Source organism: Symphodus melops, assembly GCF_947650265.1.
Source record: "Symphodus melops genome assembly, chromosome: 9".
Lineage (NCBI taxonomy): Eukaryota > Metazoa > Chordata > Actinopteri > Labriformes > Labridae > Symphodus > Symphodus melops.
The window spans coordinates 10,357,426-10,370,275 of NC_136699.1; the positions used below are offsets into that span (position 1 = coordinate 10,357,426).

At 42.1% G+C, this 12,850-nt stretch overlaps 1 protein-coding gene across 6 annotated transcripts in view; it reads right to left on the reverse strand.

Moving 5' to 3' along the window:
- Positions 1-392: 392 nt before the first annotated feature.
- The window catches only part of atp11c (ATPase phospholipid transporting 11C (ATP11C blood group)), a 40,503-nt gene continuing 28,045 nt past the window's right edge, over positions 393-12,850 (reverse strand). For 2 of the 6 annotated variants that reach the window (XM_079352358.1, XM_079352361.1), the window contains exons 15-31: positions 12,641-12,712; positions 12,476-12,549; positions 12,277-12,380; positions 11,925-12,106; positions 10,807-11,073; positions 10,492-10,669; positions 9,993-10,095; positions 9,761-9,906; positions 9,380-9,439; positions 8,770-8,897; positions 8,206-8,341; positions 8,052-8,117; positions 7,806-7,909; positions 7,529-7,685; positions 4,988-5,096; positions 3,426-3,457; positions 3,054-3,116 (exon numbers count right to left, since the gene is read on the reverse strand). In XM_079352358.1, coding sequence (XP_079208484.1) covers positions 4,992-5,096; positions 7,529-7,685; positions 7,806-7,909; positions 8,052-8,117; positions 8,206-8,341; positions 8,770-8,897; positions 9,380-9,439; positions 9,761-9,906; positions 9,993-10,095; positions 10,492-10,669; positions 10,807-11,073; positions 11,925-12,106; positions 12,277-12,380; positions 12,476-12,549; positions 12,641-12,712 — 1,882 coding nt within the window. In that variant the 3' untranslated portion in view covers positions 3,054-3,116; positions 3,426-3,457; positions 4,988-4,991. Of the gene's footprint in view, positions 3,117-3,425; positions 3,458-4,987; positions 5,097-6,140; positions 6,232-7,528; positions 7,686-7,805; positions 7,910-8,051; positions 8,118-8,205; positions 8,342-8,769; positions 8,898-9,379; positions 9,440-9,760; positions 9,907-9,992; positions 10,096-10,491; positions 10,670-10,806; positions 11,074-11,924; positions 12,107-12,276; positions 12,381-12,475; positions 12,550-12,640; positions 12,713-12,850 lie in introns of those variants that run through there. The other 4 variants (XM_079352362.1, XM_079352359.1, XM_079352360.1 and 1 more) reach the window with 4 other exon arrangements.

A 12,850-nucleotide genomic window follows, 5' to 3' on the forward strand; every position in this document is an offset into this window, starting at 1 on the left:
ACATACTGATACACAAAGCCTTTCTCAACTCAACTCCCCTGCCCACAACTCCTCTGAATGGATCAGTGCTCAGGCATTAGAGTGCAAAAAAAAAAAAAAAGCTTGTGTATGCATGTATGTAAACCTCCTGACTCAGTGCTGGACGATTTCTTGATGTGAGGCCACACAAGGAGCAGAGGGAGGGCAGACGTACTCTGTCCTGATACGCAGCCACTCAGCTGATCCAGCTTAGCCTTACTGCCATCTCATTACTGCACAGCATCTGCTTAGTGGGGTCAAAAGCACACACACACATCCACACGCTCCCAGCCGCCCACACATCCACACACGCCCTCAAATCAGTCAGATTCTGCTGAAATTCCTGTGGGTGAAACAAACACAGAGACCACAGGTTTATGTTTAAAACATTCTTCTTTATTACAGAAAACCGTCAGATTTTGAATATAGTTTTTAAAGAGGTACATTCAGCTTAGAGGTTTGGAGTGTTGAGGCTGGACACCCAAGGGGCTGGAAGTGGCGAGGTGTCACTGCTGCATGACAAAGGGCTGCTGAGGTGCCTGAAGACATCTACCTCCATCCCCTCACAGACAGACAGGGACAGTGTCCACAACCACAGAGCCTCTCCTGCTTTTTTTTTTTGTTTTTTTTTGGACATTTTATTTTTCATAAAAAAAGTGGCTGGAAAAAAGGTTGCATTAAAAATACAATCCATTCTTTTATACTTTTCATTTAAACAGGCAGAAACATTAGATTCCAAGATATAATTTTTTAGCTCTGAAAATAGCATCTCTGATGTTACTTAAAGGTTGTTTTTTACATTTGTTAACAAAGCAGGCAGCCCCTCTTTAGTGTGACCTCTCTCATCTGACGTGCGGCACAGTGCAGTCTGTAGGCGACCTGTCACAGCGTGTAAGAGCAGTCTCCTCCCCTTTCCATTAAAAACAACAACAAGCTGTTTTAGTCGCAAATGATACTGAAAGGCATGTCTATTTTCCATTTGTTAAGATCAAATCTGCATGTACATCATTTGTATCTCAACATGGGATTATGACTGCATGAGCCACAGATGCACTGTAATAGATATGTCAGGTTACAATCAGAGAGGTGACATAAAAGACCCACATTTAAAAGTACTGGAGTTACGGTTTGAGCAGGGATCAGTAATGTAGAAACTTGAACACAGAACAGAAAGAATCTGCAATAGGTTTAAAAGTGTAAATACCGTGTATCCTTGCAAAAGGAGTGTTGTTGGTGCAGAGGTGGATTGTGGGAAACTAGGAGGGCATTAGGGGGGCTGCCTGTCTTTGCATGTATGACAAAAAGGCTTCAAATGAAATTGGCACAGGCTCACAGCAGTTCTGGAGCGACACAGATGAACTCAACTGGCACAAAGCTGATCACTTTCCACAACAATAAAAAAAAAAAAAAAAAGATTTATACAATAAAAGAATAACTCGTGAGTAAAATTACACTTAATAATAAATATGCCAAAAGGACAATACACATTTGTGGGGAGGGGGAAGGGCAAAAGAACACAGTATCTAAAAATATTTGAAAACAACTCATGTTTAAATGGAATGTATGAAGCACTACACACACGAAGTGGAAGGAGGGACAACAGGCTCAGCAGTCCACTCTGTCACTTTGTTGGTCAGAAGATTTGAGCACAAACAGAAGGAGCTAAAGCCTGACAGTGAAATTAAATATGATCCAGGTGTGGAGTTGATTTTCTTTACACTCCAGCTCAGCCTGTATGAGACTATTGATACAAACTAGATAATGGGTAATGAACATAAATACCTCATTTAGGCTTTAGTGCATGTGCGCCGTTACTATGTGTGTGTGTTGTTCTTCTAAAGCTGATATGTGCATGAGTGTGTGTGCTCAGGCATATACTCATGTGCCTTAAGTGACCATCAATGCAATGAAGAAACCAGTTTCCTTAATAGTGCAGGAAATGTCTAAACATACTACATAAACAAAGTTCAAGTAATCCTGGTTTTCATGACGCACTGAAGTTTCTGGATTTCATCATCCAGCGCCGTCACACACAAACACACACATTTGACCTGTCACTCTCAGCTCACACTGCTGCAGACAGAATCTGATCGTATTACGTCCATCTTTTTTGGCTTTGAGCAGATACCATCATACATCTTTATGCTAAATACAGTACAGCACATATATTAATTTACGCCTCTTACATGGACCCTTAAATTATCTCTGAGGTTGGGAGATCTAGGTCACACTCGGAGCAATGCGTTCATTGCCGGATCATGCTTAACATCTCAAATCTATTTCTCAATCATACATACACACGCGACTTTCTTGAGTGATAAAATGGCCTCTGTTAACCGTCTATTGTAGCATTTGATTAAGAATGCAGATTCAGAGTTTAAAAAAGAAAAAAGAAAAAAAAAAAGAATCATTTTGCTGCTCAGAGCAGAACGAGAATCATGTTCAGTAACTTTACACTGTGGATGAGTATATATCCTCAAACATAAAACAATTTAAAGAATGTCTGTTGAAAAGTCTGATAACTGTGAAGTAATATAACCTTTCAACGTGAAATGAAACGGAAGCTGACAACAGTGACTGAACCTCAGTGGAGTGAAGCTTTTCTTCATCATTCATGCAGGTGAACCATTCTTGGAGAGAAAATTACAACCGCTAGTTAAAACACAGCAGTTGGGCAGAGCTACCAAAAAGGCAGCCGTGTATGCATTCATTTTAAGCTAGTATTCAAAATAGAAGTCAAATAAAGAAAACCCATGCCTGTCTTGCTGTAGCAGATACTGTATCTTGAAGAAAGAAAAAGAATAATGCAGGGCACAGCTCTGCAGGCATGCGGGGGGGGGGGGGGGGGTTTAGGATTGGGCAGAGGACGGAGTGGAGAAACGCAAGTTGAAGACTGCTAAACCCCTTTAGATCCCTTCCCCCTCGTCAACAAATCTCTCTTCTTCTGCTCCTTCTTCTTATTTGTCCTCCTCTTTTCCCGATCAGGTATGAAGGCATACAGCTCTGACTCGACTGGCACTGTTGTTGTTGTGAGTCCTTGATGCCTTTCAGTCGCCATCCTTTAGGTGCTTATAGGAAAGTGGTGTGACGGGCGCAATCTGCAAGAGCACAAGCGGACACATTTGACTTTAATAGTACTTTTCTTTTTTAGTGTTATTGAATGCACACACATGTAGACACCATGAAATCACCAAAATCTTTTAAGAATCAGCTTTGATTGGCCACGTACCCAGACACATAAAAGAAAACCAAAAAAAAAAAAAAAAAAAAGACACTTTCCCCACCACCAGACTCGAGCAGAAATCAGTTAAAGAAAAGCTCCAAATTTCAGCCCCAGTTAACGGTTAGCCCTCAGCAGGGACATAGGACAGATGCACACTGTTAAGCTTTCTCTGGCTGCGGTTTACCTGGACGTAGGGAGGAGGCCGTTCTCTGACAGCTATTGGAAGAATAAAAAATGAGGGTTAAACAGAGGAAGGCGTCATAAAAAGCCCTGTGCTTCTGTTAAGCAGCAGATATTGATGACCCTGGTGAACAGTGATGGGAAGGAGAAACATTCAGAACTGTCTACAGGGGGGTGGACAAAAAAAAATGAAGACATCTAGATATTTAAAGGCACAACATGCAACATTAATATAATACACATTCAATATGTCCAAAGTAAATAAATGAGTGTCTAAAAGATAAGAGGGCATTCAAACTCCCTTTTTTTGTTTTGGATGTCTGACCAACAAATAGAGGGGAAGAGGGTCAGCCCAGCACAATCAGGGATCCCGTTTGTAGAGCCATAATGGCGGCGTATTGTAGCCAGAGTACTGCACTCATGCAAACACCAAAGAAGAAGAGTGTAGCTTGGTTTGCTCTGAGAGTCTGGTGCTAAAGTCTCAATAAGTCACATATTATGCTTTTAAGAAGATCTCAAGGTTCTGACAAGGAGCAGATACGCTCTGTCACCTTCTCGAGTCTCAACACTGACAAACCATTGATTTGGTTTATTGTCTTTTTTTTTTTTTCTTTCAGTCTCCAGATTACATTTGGGTGTTTTGGGGGTCTTTATTTGATATTACACATATCTAGAGACAGGAAATGTTTGTTTTTAACTTCACAAAGAGTTCTTGCATAACAAGGCTTACCTTACTGATGTTGGCTGATTCATACTAAATAAGATAAACTCTACTTAAAATTGTATGTATCCCCTAATGTGTTGTTTATTTCTTTAAGGTATTTTGAACAATAATTGCTATCGTTGAAATAATCTTTCAACGACTTCATAATGTGATGATTTCACTCATTTTGTTGTCACCCCCCTGTATGTAATGCAGCAACATTCAGCCTGAGGTTAAGGCAACGTAACACCATGCAGTGAGCTCAGTTCAGCACCTAAGAACACATCCATTATTTGCCAAGAAGGTATGCAGACAGCCACCAGCGACACAGGTTTGGAACATGCACACAGTACGAGACGACGACGGTCTGAAGTTTAACCCAGCACGTCACCAACATGAGCGTCAGACTGGAGAGTCTCACATCACCGAACAGCTCTTTTGTGCACAAGAAGCATCAACACGTTACACTCAGCCAATCCAGCTCCACAATGTGCTGACGTTGAAAAGACAAAAAAAAAAAATGTTTTTATGAAAGCACATGCAGGGAGGAGGGGTTATATAAGCTGGGATTCCAAAGGAAGGCTGGAAGGAGCATAGTGATTTGAACACAAGAGCAATGAACAAATATGGTCTGTAACTTGAAGTGTTGAAAAAAAAAAAAAGTGCATCTCTTCAGCCAGCCAATATCAGCTTAAATGACACAAACACACTGGGTCTTGTTGATTGCAGCTTGTGTGTCTAAACCTTCTTTGTGTCTTTTTTGAAATGTCAGAGTGAGAGACTCTGAGTTTGAATGCTGGAGGGGGTGGGGGTGGGGGGGTGAGTCTTTGATTGGCTTAATTGGCCTGAGGTTGGGCTGGTACCTGTTTAAATGACAGTATTGGACTCATCTGAAAAGGTTCTCATGAGCAGGGGCCTGGCTGAAGACCGGGGAGACTGGGGGCCCCCGGCGCTCGACTGACCCAGCTTCTTCTAGAAAGGTGAGGCAAGAGACACCAATGACATCACTATGCTGACAAACACATAGATACTTTGCTGCTCTCTCTCTCTCTCCATCTTGTACTCATCACTGCACACACACACACAGGACAGACAAACACAAACACAAAGACTTGAAAACTGGACAGGTGGACATTTAAAATCAGTCCAGCTGCCCTTTGAGACACCTCTTCCTGGCAAACTGTTCCCCTGATTTTTTTCAAAGACTGCTACCTTTCAACATTTCTTCATAGCATGTGTGAACACACACACACACACACACACACACACACACACACACACACACACACACACACACACACACACACACACACACACACACACACACACACACACACACACACACACACACACACACACACACACACACACACACACACACACACACACACACACACACACACACACACACACACACACACACACACACACACACACACACACACACACACACACACACACACACACACACAGAGAGAGATGGCAGATGCCCACAGGGTTTGTGGTTTGAGGATCCAGGCTGAGGTTGTTCACTTGAGCCTCATGCGGGTACGTTTAGGTGCTTTGTCGTGCTGCATTCACCTGACTTGACATGCGGAGGCAGCAGGCATTGGAGCAGCACAGGCGGCCAGAAAGAGACACCAACTTAAACAATTCCAAAGACAAAGAATGAAGGACTGACAGCAGGTTTTTAGCAGGGACACCCGGTCCTACTCCTAACTACTACTCATCTTGGGAACACGTTGCTTCACAAAGAACACACATCTAGGTTCATAAGAAGGGCCCTCTAAGGATAGAAAATGTGATGCAACATTTCATCTGTATTTCTGAATTAGGCTAGTCAACCAAGTGGTGACTTTAAAATGCCACAGTGGCACCCTGAGTTACTTCAACAGGTAAGAAAGAGGTCTGACAGTGGGAAAGGAAGGACACAAATGGTGGAAAACGAGACTTGAGGACACAGAGACTCTGCAGGAGGAGGCTTAAGAATATGGGCTGACAGAAGGAAAAAGAGACCTCAGTCGCTCCACGAGAAGCTGTGAGTGCTAGCTGTCTGCGACAACATGAAGATAGTGGAAGTCCCCGAGGAAGGAAGGCGATGTTGCATCTTTAGAGGAGCGGGTCCAGTGAGGAAGAGAAAAGAAACGAGAGGGTGAGACAGAGCTAGGAGAGAGAAATTACGGGGGAAAGCAGCAGCACCAGTTAGATAAACAAAGTTGTTGAGGGGGAAATGAAGTTTCCCAAAAGAAAGATCAAAGGGCTGTCTACTAAATCAAATAAATGATGTGTTGTTTTTTTTTATAGCAACCGTTATTCTAATCTGTAGGCTTTAATTCCACAGTATACCACCTGGTGCAGTAGTATTCAAATATGTACCTTTTATTTTTCACTGACGGATCAAAACTCAAAAAGAAATAACACAAAAACAAACAATGCATACAAATATGCTTATTGTAATAAATGTGTAGAATTGCTCTCCTTAAATGTGCAAAACATTTGGTCGAGATGTTTTCCTTTTTCCTAAATAAAACATGTCTAGACACGATTTAAAAACAACATTTGGGAACACGCCCGGCAGCACAGCGCCGAGCGCCATACACTTCCAGCTGCTTTGGTAAACACATTAGCCACATGGAGAGCTAATGAGTCGTCTTCTGGAGGAAAATCTGACTGTCCCTCGACAGTCACACCGGCAACTTGTAAAGAATCTGCTATTCTGTTTTCATCCTAACAGCCGAGCCAGAGACAGGGGTTGCAGATAGAAACCTGTTAGCATGGCATCTTCTTTGCATTTAACACTATGAAGCAATGTTCACGGCACGATTGTGTCAAAGAAAAGCCTGGTTAATAGTTATATGTTAGGGTTATGGTATATATTAATCTGTTATTTTGGAGTACAGCAACTACATTATACCTTAACATAAAATAATAAGATGTGGAATATCTTTAAGACGCGTCTTAAACTTACAAAACATGATCAAGAAAAATATACCTGACCTCTACGCTTGTGTGTCATCAAAGTTAGTGCAGTGATGTCATAGACTAGAGGTGTGTGTGTGTGTGTGTGTGTGTGTGTGGGAAGCCCAGCTGGTATAAACAGGAGGGAGGGTGTTATTAAAGGTAAAGAGTCTGTCCAATTGTACTTGAAGGATTTGACTTCACTTTATTTCACCTCACAGTAACATACACCAAAAGATGGGCTCCATTATCTACAACAGAACCCTTGAAAAAAATAAGTGCCTACATTGTGTCGTATTTATAGAAGGTTCGGTTGCTGTAAATCTGGGACAGGGATGAAAGAGGCAGAGGGGTGAAAGAGAGAAAAGGTGGAAGAGAGACAGAGAGAGAAGTAGAGAGCGAATATGCGTCTCAGGTCAAGTGTGTGTATGTGTTTCAGCTCTTACCTGTCGAGCGTTGGGCCCTCGGGGCTTGCGGAACACCACAAGCAGGATCTCTGGTAGTAGGCTGACGAGAATGAGCAAGATGATGACCAGCCATGCTGACACTGAGCTCAGCATGTTGGCAAACACAAAGTACAAACGCTGCTGCTTCAGGAAAGGCCTGCAGGAGAGGGAGGACTTTAGTTTACAACAACACAGGGGGGGTTGAATGGAAATACAATCTAATAGTTATGCCAATATGACTACATAGGTTGATTTATTTCTAGTTGTTTTTCTTTACCATATTATTCCTCCCCAGAAAAAGCTGAAAAAGACGTAGAACGCCAGGGAGCCCCAAATCACAAAGTGGTTGATCCATGTCCAGTGTCGTGTGTCCAGAGCAAGCTACAAGTTAAGATAAAGCAGATGTCAAATATCCAACACGCGTTTACAAACTCTATAATCTCAATGAGCACTAAAGTGCATTCACATGAAACCTCTGAATCTGCAAGAGATAAGACAAAAACAAATCAGAGGAATGGTTTACCTTAAGTGTGACAGTGAAGACAAGGACAGTAAAGACAATCGTTCCGTACGACCAGTTGCCGAATACCTGGATTCAAATAAGATAAAAGAGCAATGTTACTAAAGAGAAGATTGCTGGAGAGGTGATTCATGAAGAAAATGAGTTCAAATCACACCTGGCCGTTATCCTGCAGTGCAGGGTTACTAAACAAAAACCGGACACCAAAGAAGAAGAGCAAGCCGTGAAAGACTCCAAGTAAAGTCCAGTAGAGGAACAGTCCCCACCGCAACATGGCATTCTTGGCAATGTCTCTGAGCAAAGTTATAAAAAGAGAAAAAAGGACAACATCAGTGTTCCTAGTTTCTGCAAACTGCCTCTGTGCACAAAGCCTCAAATATAAAAAGGTTGAACATGAAATATTTGAGTGAAGAATGACAACATGTCTCCCGACTGAAAAAAGTCACAGCAGTGAGAACGATGCACTTCAACATAAGAAATGGATCAAAAGCATGAACGTATTCTAAGTAAATGCTGTGACTGTATTTTTTAAAAATAATAATAATAAAAATTAAAAACAAGATGATCATGCAATTAATTAGTCAAGTATTATAACTCCTGCGTCTTAAAGAGAGGGATTCTAAATGATGTGAATATTGCTCATCTTTATATGACCTAAGCAACTGAGCATGCATGTGTATAACTTCCAACTTAGTGTGCCCGGGTCGGTTCCCAGGTTTACCTGTAGAGGGTAGCATTGTCCAGCAGAACCTCAATACTCATGTGCTGCTCCAAGAGACTGTAAGCCAGGATGGGCATAGAGGTGAAGCAGATGTTGTACATCGTCAGATAGGCCGCGTCATACAGGGGCTGGGGAGGATGGGAGCAGGAGGAAAGGGAAAGGAGGAGGGGGCGGGTCAACCAGGGGTTAATATCATGGAGAGGACAAAACTCACACAAACTATCATACTTACACAGACAAAATGTTATATAAGCAAGCTTATATAGATCGTTTATCTACTTATGATTGGTTCATGTCAGGGGACAAGGAAGAGGACGTTCATATTTTAGATACTTCAAAATATATAAATAATGCATCATTAAGTCATCATTACATAATATCCACAAGGTAGGTGGTGGAAGAAAATGACACCCAGAAGTGCCATGCAATCAAAGTCAGTGCAAGACTAATCAATCAGAGGTCAGACATCCCGGGGGCAAAGGGGTAGGGGCAAATGGGAGGGAAGGAGTGGAGCATTGAGGAGGACCAGGACTCCTGGATTCTAGGGACACTGCCTCCTTTCATCTTCTCAACATCTTTGAACCTCAAAGGGTCCGCCGCTCATACTCACTTGCTGGGAATAGCCACAGAAGAACTGGTACAAAAACTGAGGTAAGATGAAGCAAAGGTTCTGCAAGCAAACGGAGAGAGAGAGAGAGAGAGAGAGAGAACAGGCTCACAATGGTGGACGGAAACATCAAAGAACATGAAATGCATTCAAACAGGGAAGTGCTGAATAATGCAATACTGTATATAGAGCTACAATTCACCCTCAGGGATAAATAAAGTATACAATCACAAAGACATAAAGCCAAAAAACCTTCTCAATTCACGAGGGAGATTCAGTCAACCACATAAAGTCAAGTGCGTGGGTTTGTTTGGGAAACACAGTCTTTGCTGAAACCCACAACAAGTTCTCAGTCTGAAGCTGGGGAGTCGCTGTTCCTCTTACCTTGTAAAAGAAATACTGCACCAGGTGTGCAATGCGAACATAGTAAAGGTGTCCATGAGCCAACAAAAGTTTCTTGAGGTGCTTGAGTTTGGGAATGGCGTAATCGCTGTTCCTTACTGCCTGTCGTCCCTCTTTACCCTTAATACCTGAAAACACCGAGAACACATATCGAGTGATCGGAGCGACTCGTCCGAGACACAGATCTGCAGATCTCTAGCGCAACACTTCTTACCAATACCAACGTGAGCTTCCAAAATCATGCTGACATCGTTGGCACCATCTCCAATGGAAAGGGTGATGGGGCAACCTTTGGAGTTCTTCACCATTTTAACTATCTAAAAGAATCAATGCAGAGAGAAACAATTCATAATAGTAAAGTAATTGATCAGTTTGTTTCCCAAAGCTATCACCAATCTGAACACTGCACTACAGGCGGAATAAACAAGTTGGACAATACGGCACATTTATCTGTACAATTAAAAATGTAATATTTTGATTTAATAAAAACAGGGGCAGTATTATAACTTCATATTATCTATTAAACAGAAACTTCTACCTCATGTCTTCATTTTTGTTTTTTTACTTGTTTGACTTAACTTCACTTTTTACTTGAGATTTTCTCTAATTTAATTAGAGCTCCGCAACATCTATTTATTCTATTCGTAATAACAATCATTGTCTAAACTCCATCATAAACAAACATTTTCCATGTTGTAACTGATTGATCTGACCTGGGCCTTCTGTAGAGGAGCCATGCGGCAGCAGAGCACAGCTGTGCAGTTTTGACAGATCTGCAGGAACAGGTTCTTGTAGCGGCTTGCGTTGGATTCAGAGGAGGAGTTTAGCACCATCGAAAGAGTGGCTCCATCTATGATAAAACCGTAGTCCTGGTTTGCCGAAGACCAGCTCCTACAAAACAGAAGAGAGCAATCCGATTAATCGTCAATAACGTGTGTATGATTATCCTGATCAAGAGCAAAACAAAAAAAAACCACACATAATAAACTCAGTCCAAATACTGAGAGCCTGTTTGTCACGGTACCAACCTGGTGACGCCTGCTTTAAATGGTGGTGCATCCTGCACGGCTTTCTTATGGTATTCAAGCAAGAGCTCGTGGAGTCGTTCCTCCCGCCTTCTCCCTCCATCCTCCAGAGTCCGCACTGTCAGCTCCAGCAGCTCTGTACTTCTCTGGAACAACCTGCAAGCGTAACAGGTGGACTTTGCCGTCTCCATCTTGTCCCCTGTAAGGACCCAAACATTCATGCCCGCCCCTTGCAGAGCCTCCATGGTCTCTGCTGCCTCCTCTTGAAGCCTGGCAACAGAACACAAAAGAAATGGAGCACGTTTAAGACTACATTACGTTTCATTATTTTACACCAAGAAAGAAAGAAAACAGCCAGCTACTCAACCATTGATGTCACAGGAGATCTAATGACCCCATAAAACACTATTTCAAATTGTACATACAGTATATATATGTGTGAAAAAAAAAAAAATAAATTAGATTACATGATTTACATAAGCAAAACTACATTTCTGTTGGGCAGTGGGCCCATCAGAGAATAAACCTTCATAGAGGCAAATAAGGTGGTGAACAAACACATCTGGAATGACCTACACAAACACAACAATGGACATCATGATCCTCACACCTTCACACCACAGTGTGTGTGTGTGTGTGTGAACCTTTCACACAAATAAATCTTGGACAGAGGAAGAGTACCTAACGTCAACCACAAGATGGCAGTCTAAACTCAGGCAAAAAAAAGTTCAGATAAGATGGGACTTTTGGCTGTCACCTTAAATAAGTGTGATCAGAGTGATAATGTCATACTGAGAAGAACTCAATCAGGATGGATGATATGTTACAACAGACATGAAGCAGGAAAAGGGTGCTATAAAGTGTCTAATTTTAAACAACTGCAGGAGGTGTTGAGGTTGCATAAGCAGAAGAAGTGAGGACAGTAAATTATTTAGAATAGGAGGTTTCTGGCATCTTTCTAGTGTGGCTTCTCCAGTCAATTTAAAATGTGTTTTGAGATGTCTTTAAATGGAGGGAAGGGGAGGATGAGAGGAAGTGGGAAAAAAAACAAGGCTTCGGAGAAGATTAAAACATCAGCTATTCAAGTGAGAGGTGTGTGGTTGTGTTGTGTAAGCACCCACCGATCTTCCACAGCAGTTGCTCCTATCAGACTCATGCCGGTCTCCACCTGGTTGTAAACAGACATGAGCTTCTCCTCTCTGTCCTGCAGAGCCAGCCGAGCTTCCCTCAGTCCTGCATCTGCCTGGGCGTACTCCTCTGCACTCAGATATTTGTAGGCCACACAGAGCGTCCTGTAGCCCTCCTGAACAGCGACACACAAAGCGGCCAATGTCATAAAAAGAAGGAACAAAAAGTCCGTCATCATCGTCATTATAAATGTAACCCCATCTGACCCCAGAGTCACACATGATATAAGTCTGAACATTTGAGAAACGACACGACTCGGAAAGGCAGTTTGGTTATGTCACCCACTGTTGCATTACGCTCCACATGCATGCGTATCCTTTCGACCTCCTCTTGTTTGACACGGGGAAAGATGGAAGAGTCAGCTCCCTTACTGAAGAGCAGTGTGTCACCTGGACACACAAACACAGAAATAATCACACTTTAAAGTGCACAGCTTGTTAACCAGCACTAAATCAAAGCCAGTGCAATAAAGCCATCAGCTCACCTGATTTGGATCTGACTATTACACTCATTCGCCTTCTTACAGGGTCAAAGTTCAACACATGAAGGAGTTCATACCTTTGGGAAGTAAAAAATAATAAAGGGGTCAAAAATAAATCAAAGCATGAAAAATAAAAGAGTAAAACCTTTGATGTAATTAATAACTAACATTTCAATGTCCTTGTTCCTGTTGAGAATCTTCATCGTTTTGCTTTCCAGGCCCAGAAATGTGAAGCCGTACCTGCAGATGGAGACAAATCCTCACAAATGAGCAATTCATACACTCGTTAAATTCAATTCAGAAAACTTTATTAATCCCTCTGGAGGCAATTTGTTTGGAGCAGCTTGTACATAAAAGACAAATAAACCACAGCAAAAT